The sequence below is a fragment of the Trachurus japonicus genome, chromosome 14, assembly GCF_045865225.1.
Source record: "Trachurus japonicus isolate A0001 chromosome 14, Traja_1.0".
NCBI classification, from domain to species: Eukaryota; Metazoa; Chordata; class Actinopteri; order Carangiformes; family Carangidae; genus Trachurus; species Trachurus japonicus.
In genome coordinates, this window is record NC_140920.1 from 28,686,892 (window position 1) to 28,707,252 (window position 20,361).

At 43.6% G+C, this 20,361-nt stretch overlaps 1 protein-coding gene across 1 annotated transcript in view; it reads left to right on the forward strand.

Moving 5' to 3' along the window:
* The first annotated feature begins 651 nt into the window (after positions 1 to 651).
* The window catches only part of jam3b (junctional adhesion molecule 3b), a 39,189-nt gene continuing 19,479 nt past the window's right edge, over positions 652 to 20,361 (forward strand). The window contains exon 1 of the mRNA XM_085798726.1: positions 652 to 824. Within this exon, the coding sequence (XP_085654852.1) occupies positions 776 to 824 (49 nt within the window). The 5' untranslated portion in view covers positions 652 to 775. The remainder of the gene's footprint in view (positions 825 to 20,361) is intronic.

Genomic DNA, 20,361 nt, shown 5'->3' on the forward strand with positions numbered 1-20,361 from the left:
TTTGTCAAGTGTGAAAATTACAAAATAGGCATAATATTAGTGCAATTATACATATTTTTCTCAATAAATCTTAGGTTGTTCATAATGTTTTGTAAAAGTAAAACATGTTAATAACGCACAGGCTTAGGCTACCTCTTTGCACTAAAAAAAATTGGAAAAAATGTAAGAGTTCTTGTTATTTATAGGTTATTATGCTGTTATTTCACTGGTCCGCCCACTTCAGATCAAATTGCACTGTATGTGGCCCCTGAACTAAAATGAGTTTGACACCCCTGACCTAGCAATATTCTTACTGACAAAGCTTGCATCTTGTTTTCCACTTATTCAGCTCACCTATAGACTGTCATACTGCGTTTTGACAATTCACCCCCCCACTCCATAGCCTGTTACTGAGGGAAACTGGGGAATGTGGTGTGTGTGTTAACAGGCTGCACTTTGTTGCTCACCTCTTCCACCCCACAGCACACACACACCGTCAGACTGGAGGCTGCTGGTTTCCCTATCTCAGCTCCCAGCTGCTCCCCACCTATAGTCTAAGGCCACGGAGTAAAAAGCCTCCCACACCGTGTCAACTATAAATTACTGTCCGTGTGAGTGATGCTTTCGGTAGCTATGGAAACCCAATATAATGGACACCCCTCCCTCTCTCCCTCGCTCCCCCTCTCTCTCCCAGTGTCTGCCTACGTCTCTCTCCCTCTCTCCATCGACACCAAAGCTCTTTAAGCTACTTTGCGCATGTACGGCCAGTCACACCGAGCATTGCATCGACTCCAAGATGGCGAAAGCACGTCTGGCTTGCCTCCTGACTCTCCTCTCAACTCACTGTAAGTACAAAAATCATTTTTAACCGGCTGCTGCTTGCCTGCTCTTTCCCTGAGGTCCGTGGCTATCAAATATTTCTCTCTTTTTTCTACTTCTGTATCGGTCGAGGTTTTACACCAACGTGTGGTGGAAATGAGACTGGGGCTGTGAAGTAGCTCTGTGTGGACGCAACTCGCGGTAAACTCCTGACGGACTGACAGTCCAGTCCTCCCGACGTGAAGTCAATACTCTCATTACTTCTCTTAATGAAGTGAAAAACATAGTCGCCATTTTTGACACAAATTGTTGCCAGTGTGACTGGCGGGTCGAGCGATGGATTCAAACAGCTACCGCGGACCAGATTCACGGCTCCGCTGATGTTTTTAACGATATAATGTTGTTGTATGGAAAACAAACTGCCTCATAGACCACGGCAAGTTGTATTTTCCGCTCCTGCTTCAGTTCAGTCAGCGGCACATCTGTGAATCCACTGGTGAAGCCACCACGTTTTTGACGGGGGCTCACTTTGGGAAAAAGTTTCAGCCTGTCTAGTTCAGCAAGAGAAACTCTACTTTGTCAGGGTGTATTAAATATAAATAACGGCAGTTTTCAAGCCGCTGCCGTTAACTATTTAACGCGGGTTTGGAGGCGCGGTGGTGGCAGAGATGTTGGAAGTAGTGATGCGAGATAACGGTTTTTCTTTGCTGCGGTGGAACAGAGCAGGCTGCCCGCGGGAGGAGCCAGCAGCCCGGCCAGCGAGAGCGTCCTCTGCCCCCTCCTCCCTCCCTCTCCTCCTCCCTCCCCTCCCTCTCCTCCTCCTCCCGCTGCTGCTGCTGCTGGACCCTTTCTAACCGAGCTGATAAACAGAAACAGCCATTGGAAAATCGATTCGCCTCAGTGCCCCCTCCACTCCACACATACACACACACACACACAGCACCGCGTGGAAGGACTCGATGTGGTTTCAGGCGGTGGGGGAGCACACCTGTAAGAGCCAGGCTGTGAAAAACTTACACATTTATTCACGGGGTGGAAAACTGGAAATCCCTCCGCGCACTGTTAATGTCGAGTCAATTCATTTTGGCGGAAGGGCAAAGATAAATCAGACTGCGACATGTGGTTAAGAATTGTAGTAATTTGTTTTTATTATAGCTACTAGTACCTGTTAAACCATACTGTAGGAGGCTATGTGATGTATTGGTACTTTTATTTTGATAAACATTCTTCAACTGCTCCCAAACTTTATTTAAATGTCATCTATTATTAGCTATAAAATGTCAAGTTATAATTTACACACATGGAATTTAGTAGCCTATTGCTTCAGGTTAAAAAGTAGGTTAATGATATAATGAAGCAATGGTTGTTTAGTATTTTTGTTGTAATGGTCTGAGCCCCAGCTTTATTTCATGAAGTCATTAAAAAAAACTTGATTTAGTGATTCAAGATTCAAGTTATCTTCACCACAAAGTAGGCTACTTTATAGGCCTGGTAGTTTTTTCTGGCTGCATGAATAAGTGAGTTTTGGGTGCAGCAGCTTGACATGATTAGAGGTGGACTGTGTTTTTCTCTCATTCCCCCTTGGACATAGATTAAGCAAAGGTGTGAGAGGAGAGACATGCAGATCAAAAGGAAGCACATGCATAAGAACCTCGTGTGATCTCTCAGATGTGTGAATTGGCCTTTTTCTCTCTCTTTGCTTTAATTAGGAATAGCAGTGGAGCTTGTTTGAAATCTGCTGCTGTCTCTCTCAGGATTGTGTTCAGTTTTTTTTTTTGCTTTCCCCTTCTGAACGATAGGCTACATTTCAAAGTCAGTAGCCTATACTCTTTATGATGTTCCCCTGAGTGAATTTGTAACAGGGCATGATAGAAGCACAATTGACATTTTCAGGAGGGGGCAGTGAAATGGCAAAGATTTAAGAATTTCTTTTGTCTTGGCTGGACAGGGCTTAGCCATGTGGCCGACTGGCTCCCAGCCAGCGCTACCGCCGTCTTTAGAAACAGGACAGATCTGGCCTGACTGAAGCTGGCCACAAGCTGTGTCATGAATTACTAATTTGTGCTGATAGGCTGTGGTTACTAATAGGCACTGACTGTAATTTGAATGTTTCTTGTATTTTGGAATAGGTCTGCTTCCCGATTTAGCGTTTGAAGTTTCATGGAGCGGTGTGAGAGTCTCAGAGAGGAGTGAGTGAGTGAGTTCTCATTCTGCAGGTCACACTCTTGTGTTATTTCTGTCCGTGAAAGGTGCTTGTTATTTTCAATTCATGGCATTCTTCGGGTGGCTATCATCTTAATGGCCGCGGAGCTCCAGCCATTCCAAGTGAAGGGCTAAACACAGCGCGACTCAACTTAGCCGCAGATATCAGCCCAGTCATCTGTCAGCGCGGCCAAAGACGAGAGCCATTGTTATTTTAAGTGCACATGCTTACAGCGGGGGCCTTCCAATCTGATCTAATGGAATGCATTGACATTTTTCATTGTTGGCCTCACCTGAGCCATTTCACTTAAAAATGTTCCAAAGAAAGCAGTACGGTATACTGTTTTTTAAGAGGACATCTGCCAGAAGCCTCCTGCCAAGAGCACGGCGGAGATATGCGAGAGCTTGGAAGATGCTCAAAGTGGATTAGTGCTGAGAAAATATAAACGTTGAGATCACGGCTTTGACATTTATAAGAAACACCTGCAGACATCTGCGCATTCTGAGACCTTATTACTGGATTTCTTTCTTTTTTTTCCCAATCACAATTAATCAGCTGTCACGCTTCCTGACATTTTCATGACTTTGACGTCGTCATTGTTTCCTCTCATGGACGTCTAATCCAATTGGAGGCCCCGCTTCATCTGAATGGATAAGATATGGAAGAGATCCTTCCACTGGCTTGTTGTTGAGCCTCCCCTTCTGCTGATCCCCCCCTAACTCACACATAGTTGCCATGCTCATGCGGAGAGGCCATATTTGTCTAAACTCAAGCCGAGCATCGGTCCTTTTTCACGTGGTTGGTCGGCGGAGTCAACCCGAGATGACTGCTGGTAATGGCTCCCCTCGGAAGGTGCTGCATGTCGTGGTGGGATGTTTCCCTCTACCCACCCAGTGCTTTGCGAGCAAATGTTTGAAGCACTCTCTGAATGGCATGTACAGCCCCCACGGGCAAATCACATACAGTCTGACTGTGGAGACAGTAAACGGCAGAATGAAACAAGGACAGATGAACACAGGAAGGAGTCTCTCGCCGCTCAGAATTTGTTGTCTAACATGTCAGGACTTTTTCACCCCTCGGTGAGAGGTGTTAGTGGCGAAACACATATCATGGCTGTCATTCTCAGCTCAAATGTGACGGCAGGAAGGAATCCAGCGCTCGCTCATGTTTTGCGGCCTAACAGGGAGTTGTGTAATTACCGGTGCTCCCTATGAAATCAAAATTTTGTAATCATCTTTAAATCCACGTGGATGTCTGTGCGACAACAGTCCCTCCAATGGGATAAAGTCAAAAGCGGCACATGCCCTCCTCCCCCCCACCCTCGCTGTGGAATGATCCCAAACAGCTGAGCAGGAGTGGGTGGTGGTGTTTGCAGTGGCGTTGCAGCAGGCGTCACCAGAAATATCCGCCCGCGTCCCTCCCCAAAAAACCTGAGCGAGCACGTCGGCAAATGCGGCATTCCAGATAGAAAACACATGGAGGGAGAATCCTTCTCATCGTATGCGCCTGTGACTCATAACCACCTGTTTTCCTCGAAGATAAAAGGGACCCCTGTTGATGAGTTGGCTGAAGTCAGAGGCGAGAGGGAGGGGGGCGGGGCGGGGGGGGGGTAGTGAAGAAAACTGCAGCAGTGTTGCTATAGTTTAAAAAAGCTGGGTGTGACGACACATCTCCCCAGACAGAAATCCATTTCAACTCGACACACAGAAGGATTCAGCGCCGGCTTTAAAAAAAAAAAAAAAAAAAAAAATTCATGGCAGGAACCCACAACAGTGGCTGAGGTTGAAAGGCAAACACTAATATATTCACATTCCAGAAATGGTAACGGCATGTGCGTGCTTCAAATGTCAATAAGAGAGCCATGTGCAGGAGCCGTGAACTAGAGCCGCCATCCAGGCAGTAGGCCTACACGCCTACACGCCAGCTACAAACTATGTAGGAAAACATCATAATGATTCTTGTGAGGCCGTGGTTCAACATTAGACCAGTAGCCAGAGGTCTGGATGGGAGGCTGCACATGAAAATGGGTTAATTGTCATCCTGTTTAAGATAATGTACTTTTGGAAATGATGGCTCCTCACCAATTGTGGAGCAACTAAAGTGGTTGTTTGCTTTGACGAGATATTATTATTGTGTGTTTAGACTCCTCTAGATCAACAGGATAAGTCCTAAGAGCCCTCGGTGCAGGGTGCCGTAGCTCAGGGCAGCACATGAATCGTTTCCTGTTTGATGATCTTTATCTGTGGCGGTCACATGGTGCCCAGAGGGAGAGAGAGACAGAGAACCATAACGCCCCCCCCCCCTTCTCTCTCTCCCTGCTTGTGTGTTCACTGGATACTGACGGAGTGGAGCGATAGGTCAAAAGAGACCGCCATCGATCAAACATCGGGATGCTGTCAGCTTAGCAAAATAATTAGGGGGGTTTCTTTAACGACATGGCACACAGGCAGCGAACTACATGTGGCTGAGCCGCTGTCGGTCAGAGAGGAAAAAGCCGGAGGCTGCGCTCCCACTGAGAGTCATAACCAGATAATCGCTCTGGATTCATCTTTTGTTTACCAGGCTGAAACAAAGGGGCAATTACCGTCTAAAAATAGCCACAAGGCAGAGTCATCGGACAACCTCAGGTGTCTGATCATAGCTCAGTCTGAAGCACACCCCCCGACCCATCAAAAACATACTATGACAACGATTGGGAGCAAAACTTATATAAAGCAGATTAAGTTTGTTCTTTTGAGATTTTTTTTTTTTTGGTATCAAATGTGAATTAATATGACAACACCATCACAGTGCAGCCTGTCAGGTCACATAGGGATTTCCTGGACTAATAAATGGCAGGAACCAGACCCAAAGTAAAGCCCTGATATCAAACTAAAATATTAAAATCAACTCCAAATGTGTCTAAAAGCTTCTCAGCGTGGGGACAGCAGACAGGCTTTTAAGTTTCAGTGATGGAGCAGAAATAAAAGCAGCGAGACTGTATAAAGTTCTCACTGGGTAAAAACAACAACATTAAAGATGATTGTCGAAGAGGAGTGACTGTACGATCCGTCTGATCTGTTCTTCTGAAATGAGATGTGGAGTTTGTTGTTTTCCTCTTTAATCTTCGTCTATTCTAAATCTCAGTGTGTGGATTATATTGAAGAAGCAGCGAAGTGGAATTCGACTCATCTGATGACACATCGGCATGATAATAAGAAGATATTAGGGCGAGCTGCACAGCGGTGTTTGTATATGCGTTGCCTTGGAGACAAGACCCCAGGTCCAGCACATACGGTGAACATATAGTATAGCCTCTCAAGCAGGTAGAGGAAAATAGAGTAAATGCCTTTTGGCTGATGTCAGTATAGATTGTTTTATTTTTTTGCAGTGTCCTGGTCTGATGATGTTTATGAAAATAGTCATTTCATTTCAGTCAGGAGATAAGAGAACAGCTCACACAGCCTGGATGAGAGCAGATCTTATCTAGACTGTGTGTGAGTGAGTGATCAACAGTGATGCTGCAAATAAGACACTGCTATTATTACCACAAGAACGCCCGTCCTCCCTGTTAATCAGGAGCAGTTGTGCTCGGAGCTGATTTCAGTTTCTTACATCTGGTAGCATGTCATTATGAGGGGGTTTCCACACCTCCTCCTGCCCCCTCCGGGCTCCTGCCAGCCGTGCTACTGTGGAGATAGTAGAGATGTCAGACAAAATAAAAAGCATGGAACAGCTGATTTCTTGAAACTAGGGATGCACAGAAATGAAACCGAAAATGAGAGGCCGAAAACCGAAACACCGAAAGAAATGATTATGCCAATTTTTAATACAATTGTGTTTATGGCTTTGACTGTGTACTTACCTCACTATAATTTACATAAATTATAATTTAAATTACAAAATTATGAAAATATTTATTAAGCACTGACATTCCATCAATGCAAAATATAAAATTCTAAATAAAATGTTTTACTTGACTCCACTCATGAATAACCTATAGGTCTAGAACTGACTGGCCTATTACTGGCTGCCGAAATGTATATAAATATTATATACAGATAACAATTACTTTAAAAACTAAAGTTCAGGAGCTCATGCTTTTTGTTTGGGGGTAAATCCAGACTTCTCCAAGGACGAGGACACTAAATGTGAGCAGAGATGTGATGGATGGACAGGGCTCGGTCAGCGAGCAAGACCTGGACCTTCATGTTCCCGACTTAAAAAATGAATAAAATGAGGAAATTATTCATTACATGCTGGAGAGCCTGGCGGTTTTTAGACTGCGCAAGGGCCGAGGGGCGAGGGCTGCTGAGTATAAGTTCTGAAACTACATCTCTAACATGCTTTCAATTGGAAAAACCCTGATCATTTTCTTTCGAGGTTAAAAGTCCACATCAAAGCCTGGGCCCAGTCTTGGTTTCCATACTTGGCACTAGGATGGTTTGCAGAGAAGGGATTTCAGAGAGCTCGGGGTAAGACGTGACACAGAAATCTTGGTGCTCATCCAGACGAGTTATTAGTGATGATTAACTCCTCTCTCTCTCTATGTGTGTGTGTGTGTGTAGGAGAGACGGAGAGCAGCGCTGATGCAGCATGTTTCTTGTTGTTCACATATTGTATGTGTGGGTATAGCTTCAGCACATCACAGGTTTGAATCAAATTAGTTTGGAGATGTGAGTTTGAGCCTGATGTCAGTCAGATGTCACTTTGACTGTTTGTGAGACGACACATCACAGAACAGGAGGCTTTTCCTGTTTCAACTAAAAATATATTTTGTCTTCCCTTGTTCCTTTTATCTGCACAAAAAACAAAGCGTTAAAAACAACAATTCTCCGTTGGAGGCTGTTTGGTGGAATATTTCATTGCTACCGTGTTAAATTCCTAGAAAATGTACTTTGACACCTCACCCCGTAGTAAAATGACAAATTGTACAGATTCATCAAACGTGTTAATTAATGAGCCTCAGAGGTGTTGGTAACCTCATTAGCTTTGACAGTGGTTTCCTGTCTTAATGTTAAAATAATCTGCTGGCTGTGGCTTCATTCGATCTTCTCACCTAACTTATGGAGGACCAGTCACAGAAAATGGAATTCCATAGAGGACTTGGATAAAATAAATTAACTGCAATGATATAACAGTATAATTAACTTTTCATCTGTGAATAAAGTCATATAAATGAACTACTGATCCATTAACACATACTTTAGATTAAATAAAAATAGAACACCCATTTCATTCGTTATCATTTAATTGAATAGTCATCCATGTATAAATATTCTTTTTTTAATATGAAATTGCTGGTTTTCCTGTGACTAACATAAACTAACGAACCATCCATTAACAGCACAGACCATCATACATGTTGTGTCTATGACCAACAGCTCTGCTGCTGTAGAGACCAGTACCATGAGGCGCTCAGTGTCTATTCATTCAGCTGACTGGACAGATAGAGTAGGCAGATTGTAACCAGACTGCGGCCATATGGTGTGGGGCCTGTCCCTCATGGGCTTATTTAGTGGTAAATATGTTGAGATTGAACGGGAATTGGTAGCTCTTTTGGCAGAAAGTCATCCAAACGGCATAGATCCCATCTCAATGGTATTGATCTCATAGAAGAGCGGCTTTCTGCCAAAAATAACGAGGTAAAAGTCCAAATAACAAGATGATCATGAAGAGCTACAGCTGAGAGCTCTTCGTCTATGTGAGGGTCTACCGTTACACAAAGAGTCGTCGGATGGAACGGGAATAAATCCTTAAAGAGAGCTGACATTGTTGATAACTGGGAAGCATTAATGGAATTTCCTGATTCTGTCAGAAAAGATCAGGAGTACCTGCACTGTCCGTGCTTTTTAGGCTCTGCCGGTGATCCAGACCAGAGCATGAGCTCCACACACACACACACACAGCTCTGTTGCCACATGTGTGTGAGGGCATACTCTGGATAAGTGAGTGCCTCAGATATTTGTCAGGATGCCAGACATAGGCGACGAGTTTGTAACATGGTGGCTGGCCCCTGTCTGAGCTCCAATTGGGGGCTTTGCATGTGCGCCTGCTCGATTTACAGTACGTGTCATAGAGAGCAACAGAGGGGAAGGAAGGAGGAAGCAATTTGGGTGGATTTCACCGTGACTCAGTGGTTTGTCCAGACTCCTGCCATCATTTTAACTGGTCACTCTAAATGGCCAGGCCAGATCCTCAAAGATGATCACTGACTGCAAGTATTAAGTTGAGGCTGTCCTATAATTTTAGCCACAGACCCTCCAAGGAGAGCTAAATGAACTGTTGACATTACCAAGGCTGTCAGGCACAGTATTTAGATATATATACACAAATACTGACCTGGACTAAATGATGGAAAACGAGAAAGTGGCCAGTAAAGTGAGTCAAAACAGGATGAGTCTGTGAATATTCCACAGCCCAACTGTGTTCTGGGATTTCCTGATTTTTTTTCCCCATTCAGGTTGTAATTGTACTTAATTGTCAGTTTGTCAAAATTAAACCTAACATCCTCATGCCCAAAATGACCATGTTATCTACTCCACCATTTCCTTTCACAAGACTGGTCCCATTCCACAGTCAGATTAACATATTTCTACAATGGTCACAATCATACCTTAAAAGGTAACCTTAAAAGAACCCGCTGTTATCAAATGGCTTTGTTATGAGGGATTTTCCAGGACATAAATGGCTGTCATTGTAATGAGCCATGAATGCTGTTGGAGACATTATAATGAAATCCACAGTCAGGCTGCATTCTCTTGTTTTTTTATTTTATCCCGTGACTTTTCACAGTGAAGTCACATAAAAGCTCAAATCAGAATTATTTAAAGAACACCTTATTGGAGTCACACTCCATGTGTAAAGCTTCAGTTTAACACTGATCATTTTTGAAATGTCTCCACCAGTTTAGCATGACTGCTGTTGATGAACAGAAAAAAAGAAGAAAATCTAGAGAGCAGAGACACCATCTTTCATTCCTGTTTACAAACTAAACCTGATGCCTATGTTACCCACAAACCAGTTTGTTCCATTTAAGAGTGGACCTGAGAGATAGATAGTATCAAAGATTCTGGACAATCTTGGCATGTGCATTTGTTTACAACAAAGCCGTCTAAAGATCAATACCTGGAGCAGTGGAGAAGTTGTTTAACATATACGATGTTACGACGTGTATGTTTGTGTGGTCTTAACACTGGGGCGGTGGCCAGGTACTACACTGATGTTGCAAGGTTGGTTTTCAGCCATGAGACGCCAGGTGAAGGCAGAGAGCCTCCATTCTCACTCGTAACAAGTCACAAGTCGTGTAGTTAACTATCACAATTACTCCAGACCTTTTTAATTAAGCTAAAAATGTAGCATAACCACGGGAATAATCCTGCATGGTTTCTCTTTAAAGGGGAACTATGCAGGTCCGGACGCTTTTTCTCTGTTTTGGTCTCTTTTTTCTCTACGGAGCTACCTACCTACCTACCTACCTACTCACCCCTTACACTTTGTGCATATTTTCACTGTTAACTCACCGCTAACCCTCCTCCCTCCCCCCTCGGCCACATGCATTTCTTTTTCTGGCGAGACCAGATCTGGGACAGCGGGTCGGAGGCTCTGATCTTGGTTTTTGGCCAAGAGACGCTAGGTAGAAGACAGAGAGCCTCCATTCTCCCTGTAACAAGTCATGTAACCATCACAATTACTGTGAAGCTGTTAGATTAAGGTAAAAATCTTGCATAGTTCCTCTTTAAATGAACCTGTTGGAGATGTCTTGCCTTTATACATCAGAAAAACACTTTGCTAAGAGGAAAGGTGTGAGGCTTAGGCTACTTCTTGATTAGTTTGAGTCTGCTGCTTGTCCTCTGGCCCGAGTCTAAAAACAGAGTTATTCTCTTGGACTCAGAGAATACAGAGAGCGCAGATGTGCAGTTCCTAAAATATTCAACATACAAAAGCAAAGAGTCAACAAATAATTTATAGAGAAAATAAAAAACAACAGCAGAAAACACAAGAACAAAAGCCATTTAGTAGGCGGCGGTAAAGTTTATGGTGCACACACACACACACACACATGGGCCTGGAAATGCGTGTGTGCTTTGGGAGAGGTGAACAAGAAGAAAAACATACAACAGACTAGCAACCCCTACATCCCCACCCTAGAGCTGAACCGGCAGCTCCCTCGCAGCCGCTCATTCTGGCACAGTCTGGTCTGAGCTAGAACAATGATCTTATGGTTTTATGAGCTTTTCCCCCTCACACTTTCAGAGGGACCCTGTATCTCTGAGCAGCCTCGGTCCACCCGCCGCTCAGTGTAACCAACCACCCCTCCGTCCTCCCCCTCTCTCCCAGAGCCACTCATGCAGAACTGAGCGACTGTACAGTTTTATCTCTGATCATCAACGCTCAAGATCATCAGTGTTCACATCTGTGGGCGGCTTCCTTTGGGGCGATTGTTAGCGTGGTGATGTTGTGCAGTGAGAAGCTTAGCTCGGCGGTCAGGGATGAGCTCTGCTGTGATGTGCTGGTATTCTAGTTGGAGTCACATCTGAGTCAGATCCAAGTATAACAGTTATTACCAACAGGACAAACCCTTTCAGCGCTGACACTAGGGCTGTCCATCTTCCCCCCAAATCAGATTCCAATTTCTAATGCTTCTTATGTTAAATATTCACATTATATTCAAATGTTTAATGTTTTTCTTTTTTTAGCTCATCATACCAGCTTAATATTACGTCCCACATCCTCTAAAGGGCATTCCAACCAAATCTGTTATGTAACATTTGCAACACACTTAAGTTTTACCAGCTCAATATAAAACAAGGGAAATCAAAATATTATAAGTAGGGGTGCAACGGATCGCAGTAAATTTGTGTTGTTGCGGAAGGCACGCATTCGAATGTCAGTTTCCACCTTCAAATGTTCTCATTTATTAAAATAATTTGAATTCTGTCCGAATAGCGAAGTTGGTTCTGACAGCCCATAGCAGACTGAGCCTGGTGTGTGTTAATCAGTGGTTTTCTGGGTGGACTAGTTCTAGGTTGACTCTTCAGTACTGGATATTCCAGGGGCAAAAGCTGGCCAGTGAAGGCAGCAGAAGAGATAGAATCCCCAGCCTGCACTGGGCGTTAATGTACATCAGTGAACGACTCCGACATTAGACAGATGTTAAACTTTGGTTCTAAATTTAAAAAATCAGGTTAATGTCAAAAGCCAACATTGGCGACTAGACATAATGACATTAAGCAAATGATGGGCTTTATCCGTGGACAGAATGTATTATTATATGTATTTTTAATGTATCCAGATGGCGTCGGTGTAACACATTTGATGGCTCTTAACAGGATTTAAAAATAACAAACTGTCAACGTCTGACATCACATTCAGCCACGTATCAAGAACGTCTGACGAACTGGTGTCCAGCAACCTGCTATAGGGAGTTATCAGTGATTTACACTACATGCAGCTTAACAGTGTGTAGAGTAAAGCACATGAAAACATTCCTGCATTCAAAGCAAACATGTTTACATCCCCCGGTGTCGGTGTGGTGTAATGAACGTGATATTGAACAGTGAGAGCACATGTACGCCGGGGCACACAGACGGCCACCGGGCAGCTATGTGTGACGTAAGCAGAGCCAGCAGGTGACCGCGGCTGCCAGCTGTCTGCTATTCTTACCACGAAAGCTCTTTGGATCTCAGCCATTGTTTCCCCGGGACGAGGAGGTTCGCGCTGGAACTCGGCACAGTCAGCTACACACCTTTACTTCCTGTGCGGCCGTGGTCATGGCGACCCAGGTTACGTAACAGCCTGGGAAACAAAATGGGTGGCAAACGGGCGGGCGGTCGTCGGTGCCGTCTAAGACCTTTGTCCGGTATTTCCCACGGAAACCCATCAAGGATTCCTCCCCTAAGCAGGTGATGGCAGGGTGGCTTCAGCAGGGAGGGTGGGGGTCGGTGGTGGGGTGGTGGTGGGGCGGTGGGGTGGTGGGGGTCTCCTGCTGCTCAGATGGTTTCCCTGCTCCCAGCTGTTGTTGAAGTGACATTCCTGGTTCCACGGTTCAGCCTGCCTGTGCAAACTATTTGAGTCTAGAGTGCCTTTATGCACATTTGTTGTCTGAGGAGGCTGCTTGTTGGCAAATTCCAATTTGAAAACTGCATACTTGGATGTCTCAATATTTGTTTTGGGTATTTCTTTTTTTCAAACGGCTGGTTCATACACAACTGTCTCTTAAATGAGTATAGAGTCATGATTTATTCCCATTTATGTATTTGTTTTCAGTGTATGAGAGCAGCGTCTCCACCCTTTTTAATGAGGTTACTGGGTTTATTTTAGAGATTGAAATAAACAAAAACCTTCTTATTAACTTGTGTGAAGTCATGCAGTTTGCCATTTCAGCTCTTTCCAATACAAACTCCCATAAGTTTGCACAGAAACCAGAAAAAGGCTTCTAAACAAACACACAGGAGAAAGTTATGTGTCGTAGTAAACGATGATGTCCCGGTAGCAGCACTTTCTCCATTTAAAGTCCTGTGTTGAAAAGACGGGGGCATCAAGTGACCTCCAACCCCCCCCCCCCCCCCAAGGCCCCTCCACCCCTGCAGCCTGTCAAAGCTCAGGTCACCTGTGACCAGTCGTCCCCCACATACCCGACCTCACCCTCCTCACCCACCCACTCCTCCTCATGTACTCCACAGTTAGTGCTTAGTAAGGAACAATGAGACAGTCAGAATTGCTTTCCACAGCATTATACAACATGCAGGCCAGTTGCCATAGTTTGCGAGGGGCTCGTTTAAAGGAAATCTTTGTCAAAGAGTAAATCTTTTTGCTGCGGCCGTGTTTGACCCTGGACTCTCTGCAGGACCACACACACCCACAGCATCAGCTAGACTTCTCTGAAACTCTCCTGTAGATTGTATTTCCTAAAACAGCATGCGTTTGTTCGCTGAGCACTGTACTTAAACTACAGACTCCTACTGATCTCTGTGCAGCCTCCAGCTCGTGGAAAACAGTTAACTGGAATGGCATGTGGATGTCAACAGATTTGTTATGAGTCATCAGTTCATAATAACAATGATTATAACTTGTTTTTATATAGCGCCTTTCAAAATACCCAAGGCGCTTGGTAAACAAAAAGCTGTGTGAAGCGCTGTGAAATCTGGAGCCTTCTGAAGTTGCTGTCTCCATCAGTGATCAGACACATCGTGTGTGTCAATATTCAGCTAACTGACCCCTCCTGCCCAACATGCACAGTATGGTTTTTGTTCTATAAAACAAAGGCTACTTATTAGCAGGGAACAGCAATAGACTTGGTGCTGGTTTCCGTCCTGGGCCTGCTGTTTGACAGCTGATAGCATCTCCTCGCTGCTGGGAGCTTCGATCATCAGGACTTTATGAGCTTCCCACTGGCGCAAACCTGAAGCCACACAGTCCAGGTCCCGAGTGCTTTTGACCTACACTCTTGTTGTGTGTGTTTAATGCACAGTTACATTGGTCGGTTGAAGTTCGTGTTTAGTTCTTTGGTGTAATTTCTAAGAAAATATCAATTCGATATACTGAAATATCGCAATATTTCATTTCGCAATACTGTACCGATATTCAAAGCACTATTTACATTGGAGCTGGAATAATTTATCGATTAATCACACAATAGGCTAATCGATCATTAAATTAATAGTCAACTATTTTGATAATCGAATAATCGGTTTGGAAAGTTTTTTTTAAGAAAAAAAGTCCAAATTCTCTGATTTCAGCTTCTTCAATGTGAATATTTCTGAGTTGCAGACAGAAAACCGAGGCACTCGTGAGGGTACGACCAATTAAAATGCCTTTATTGGTACATGGCTAATCTATTAAAAGCGAGTCAACGCGTTTCAGCCAAACTGGCCTTCGTCAGGACAAAAGTGAAATGTTTGTCAGTCTCAGTTCACAGTTAAGTAATTGCAGACAGCTGCTCAGTGTGAGCAGGTAGGAGGTCACATGACCTGAACAGCAAGACCTGCCAATGACAAGCAGACTCTGTACAAAAAGAAAGAAATAATAAAATCACAGAGTCAATAAATCAGCATTGCACATTACATAATCAATTAAACAAATCAGAAATGCATAGCTACAATATAAATATTGAGCCTAATAAGAGACTGAGGAGCCGTCATCAGAGTCAGTCTTAAAGAACAACAAAACACACCAATAGTCACAAAATGCACTCACAGAAAAGGAGAAAAATCGAGTTCTCCATTCAACCCTGGATACTGAGTGGCGTTCCTGTGTGAATATTTCTGGTTTCTTTGTTCCTTTATGACAATATACTGAGTATCTCTTTGGTTCGTGGACAAAATAAGATGATTGACATTTTTTTAAAACATTTTTTAACGTTTTACTGACCAAACGAATTTGTTCCTAAATCCAATTTAGACAGTTTTTACGAAGATTGTGGCACACAATAATTATACCGTTGCCTGTGTGGTGATACATACCGTATAGCCAGATTCTTGCCCGAGTAATTTCATCACAATGAAGCCAGTGCAGACTCGGAGGCATTAAGGCATACTGTAGCTGGGTTGTTTAATGTGCAGTTGTGTGAGGTCATGCATAGTCATGGATGTATGAGATCTGGATGGCATCCAGCCAGTTCTAACAGAGTGGCATACGCGCCAAAAACAAGTCTGTGGCTTCCGGGTTACTTCCACGTCACGCGGCCAACTGTGCCGTAGTGTCACTACCATCATGTATCAGCTGCACGTTCATGAATGCTATGCCACAGACTTCATGGAGAGTCATGAGGCTTCTATAAGACTTGAAACATGGAGTTGTAGAAATGGCAACACCAACAAACATGATGATAATGTTAAAGCTAAGATGGTTCTAACCCTGGTCATATTGTGGTTAATTCATGGTGAGAGTTCAGTTAAGAAAATTAGTTCAGTTCAAAACTCCAGTGCTTCAAATCATTGGATTCCACACAATGCATCATAATCTGGTGGGAATTAAGTTTCTGTCATGTGCATTTTTAATAAGAAATGAATGTTGCATGTGACAGATTAGAACTTGTCAGATAAAATTATCCTGAAGGCTTTATGAGGCCTTTACTTTTTATATTTAAAACTATATTCACACAGCATGTCAGTTAAAAAATACAAATCATGTATTCATTTATGTAGTCACAGTTAAACACTTAATGGTATTTAATATTAAATAAAATTGGCATGAATTAGTGAAAGTGAATTTCTTTTATTTCAGCCAAACTCAGCCACATGTAGTTTGTCACAGACACACTAACTGGACTGAAGGACACTCACTGTGATGTGTGTTTATCATGGAGCATCCTCACACACATCACAGAGAGCAGAATGACAAGTTAAAGGACATACCATAGTAAGTCCATAAATGCATAGTTATGAAAATTCACCAAGTGTCATATCAGTGAATCCAGACATTATAATAATAAGTACCAAGATACCTCTTGGAGTCAAAACAAAAAATCCTGAAGTAAAATGTCTCTGTTGTGGGTCTTTTCTGAGCCTTGGGAAACTTTTACAAAGATTAAAACTCCTTGGCTCAAAACAGCACAAACACTACAATACAAAGATTAACAGCTGGAGGTGTCTGTCACTTTCACAGGCGTCTCTTTCACTGCTGTGCTCGGTGGGGAAAGTTCTTTTTAGGCCACTGGGGATTTTTCATTGCAATACTGTGAGTGGCCACGGGGAGAAATTCCACTGCAAGGCAGAGCAGAGGCATCAATGATTTAAATCAGTGTGCTGCCAGTCAATAGAAGCAGCACAACACAGTATTACACTAACAGAGCAGTGTGCTGATGTGGGCCAGCAGAAGAAAACATGTTTTAGACTCTTGAAAAACACCCACTGAAACAATCCAATATCTGTTGGAGGGTGTATTCAGATGTGGCTCGTTTGCTGCAGTTGTTCTGAAACAGGGAGCGTTTAACCCCAAAGATCCGTTTGTTTCGTTGTGAACACAGCAGTCATGCTCGGATGGTGAATAAAACAAACAGGCTGAGACCGCCAAGAGGGGGTGGTCTTCCATCAACGTATGTATGTAATCAGATAAACAAGCTATAGCCACCCACGCTGCTGATGTTCCATGGTTTTCCTCAGGTTAACTTTCTGACCAATGAGAGGACAGCTGGTTCGCACATGTCATTTGTTTACAGTTTTGGACCGCTTGGGTTTGTCACCTTGATAACACAAACTATCCAAAAGAAAAATGCAACAATCATATGGTTTTAGCCCACAAATGAGCCACAGATCTGAATACATACCATAGAAAAACTTTAAAGGGATAGTTCATGTTTTTTGATGTGGGGTTGTATGAGGTACAAATTGGCACTAAGTATAATATCTGGAGTAGAAAGTTCTCTTGAACTTCTCATAGGCGGCTAAAACACAATGATTCTACTGCAGATATTATACTTAGTGGCCATTTGTACCTCATACAACCCCACTTCAAAAAAACTGAACTATCCCTTTAAGCACTATTTTCAGTACAACCCAACATGACATAACCTGAACTATCCCTTCAAAACACACGGAGCTTCTGCCCTTGCTGTAGATGCGTGCAGGGGGAAGCGTACACCAAACCTAAAAGTTAGCAGAGCGGTGTGTGAGGTGAACGTCCCTAAAGGCCGCGCGGTGAAAAGCAGCCTATCAGCGGAGCTCTTTTCAGCTCTGCGGCCCGCCATCCTTGGAGCATGCAGGAAGTGAGGCAGATTAAACATTTTGGACCTGTTGAGTCAACACGTCTGTGCTGTGTGCTGTTGTGTTATTGTTCGGTTGTCAGTTAAGCCTTAGCTCATCGTGGTCAGCTACGCTCACCGTCCACGCACTCAACAATGAGCGCTTATCTCTGCAGGCTGTGGCAGCGTGGCTCAGCTGCACCCCCCAACCCCCCCATATCTCTCTGTCAGTGGCCCGGCCAAACAGGGCATTATTAGGTAAAGGAAGTGCTGGCTGGTCAAAAAAACACCCACGTCGGTGTCCCAGCAACCAGATTAGCCCGATATCTGAAGATGTGACCATATCCATATCTTTACATGATGTAGAGGCATTATTGGTTAATCCTTGTGTCATGCTAATGGGAAGACTGATTTTTCTGCTGAGAATCCAAATGTGTGTGTGAGTGTGAGTGCATTGGGTGGGGGAGGTTTTGGTGTCTGTGGCAGAGGGGACAGGCAGCAGAGTGTTATCCAGGGATTTACCACCATGCATTATTATGTGACCAGTTCATTGTGGACAGAGGGGGGGATATAGGTTAGAGCACAGTAGCTGTAGTCCTTTATAAACCCCGCTCCAGTGATCACTTTAAGGCGAGAAACTACAGGCAAAAACATTGTTTTTTTCCTGCACTGATTGATCGATTTTGAGATTTTGCTTCCTTAACATGTCTTCCTTCAGAATAGTTGAAAGAAATGGTAGAAAATCCACATTAAACTTCATTTTGTCTTCTTTTGTCAAGTGTCGTTGTAAAGCTCTCTCTCACTTCCGTGATCTGGGCTCCAAAAATGATCATTTTCAATCAATTACGATTGACAATTACAATCTATGGAATTTTAAGCCTTTTGGCCGTTTTCTCAATGAGTTTTTCCTCAGACTCTGAGCCAGAAATCTCCACTTCAGCAGCACTTACAGACACCAAACCTTCCAGTTTTATTCCTTTCTATATTCTCAAGGTTTTTGCAGAGGGGATTGTTGATATATCATTCACAAACTGATATATACAACATTTTATCCCTAAAAACATGGTGAAATTTGATTTTTTTTTCAGGGCTAGGGACAGTGTTTTCTCATTTACAGAGTGATAAAAAGAGATATCCAAAATCCCCTCTGTAAAAATTTCTGACTCAAATACGTCAACAAAATAAAACAAGAATTTTGAAAGTAGCTTTATCCATTGTTCAGATTTCTGTTCAGGAAGTATATGCAAATTAGTGCATATTTCATTAGATATTGCCTCATTTACGTATTTAAACATCAAATTTGACAAAACTTGTAATACAAGAAATAATTGTCTTATGTAAGTGATAAACTTGAGAAGTTTCATGGTGATATCTGTAGCCTTTTCACCTGTAGTGTCTCACCTTAAAACGCTGTCAGGACAGGAGTCAGGTAATAACACTGTCTTACAACCCAGAGCCGCACTCACACAAATGTTTATTTTCATCATGCTTCAAAAACGCCCCGTGTGGAAATTGCATTCCTAATTAGGATTAAGGAAGGGGTCAGGCAGCCTGGACTAGAATGTGAAGCATTTGCAACGAGTGCCGCTGATGCCATCTGTGCAGAGTGTGGCGAGGAGCTAATTCTGGCACTGACTGTGGCGCGATTTAACACAGATTTTTTTTTTCTTTTGCGGTAGCAGCTCCAATTCGAGCATTTGAGTCCCCCCCCCCCCAAAAAAAAGAGAAAAAAAAAAAACAGCAGAGCGAGTGAATTAGCCCCCGCTGCCATCCTATTAGAGCTCCTTTAAGCTGACGCCACGGCGCTCGCTCCGATTCATCTGGACATCCAGCATGTGTGGCATGTCAGACAAACAGATAACAGAGATGCTGCGCCAGGGGAGGCCCATGCAGCTCACCCTCTTGGCCTCGTGTTTCCATCTGTTTTGACAAGGCGCCCTCACTGCCTCCCTCAACAGGCCGACCTGGGCTGGAGAAATGAGCAGCCAGTTTCTTTTTCAATGGGCTCCATGCACAGCTCTACTACTTCCTGAACTTAAAGCCCCTGTATGTAACTTATTTGGCTTTTTATTAGCAAAAATAAAATATTGCTTTCATAAATACGTATTTCACTGAAGTCGAATCACACCCGCATACAAATGAAAGCTTTCTGGTACCTTAGAATGAGTTGTTACAAGTCGTTACAAATACATAAGTGGGCGACGCACTGAACCTTGGCTGCCATGTTGCATCGCCATGTTTTACGTCGAGTGGCAGCGTGACCGTAGGTAACCATAGAAACTGAGCGGAGCTGTGGGCTCGGCCTGTTAAAACTGTCACCACTGTGTAGTGTGAGGAAGGACGGAGGCACTGGTGTTGCATTCAGGTGCAGTCAGGCAGACGGCCGTCGGCGAACCAACCGGATGTCATTTTACTCGACGAGAGAAAGACGGTAAAACAATACGACATCACCATGACAACACATTGTCACGCCTGCCTGCTGGCGGACCACTTGTTTACATAGACGCTTGTTTATCCTGTTACATGCAGCGTCTGTTGTCTGTCTGACGTCTGCCCGATTTCACGTGAATGCAACATCAAGAATACGTTCAGATATGCAACCGCACCGCTAGATGAGGGGAATTCCTACACATTATACCTTTAATGCTGCTCCTTTGTTTCCTGTCTTACATTATTGGACAAGCTGATTAATCCAGGT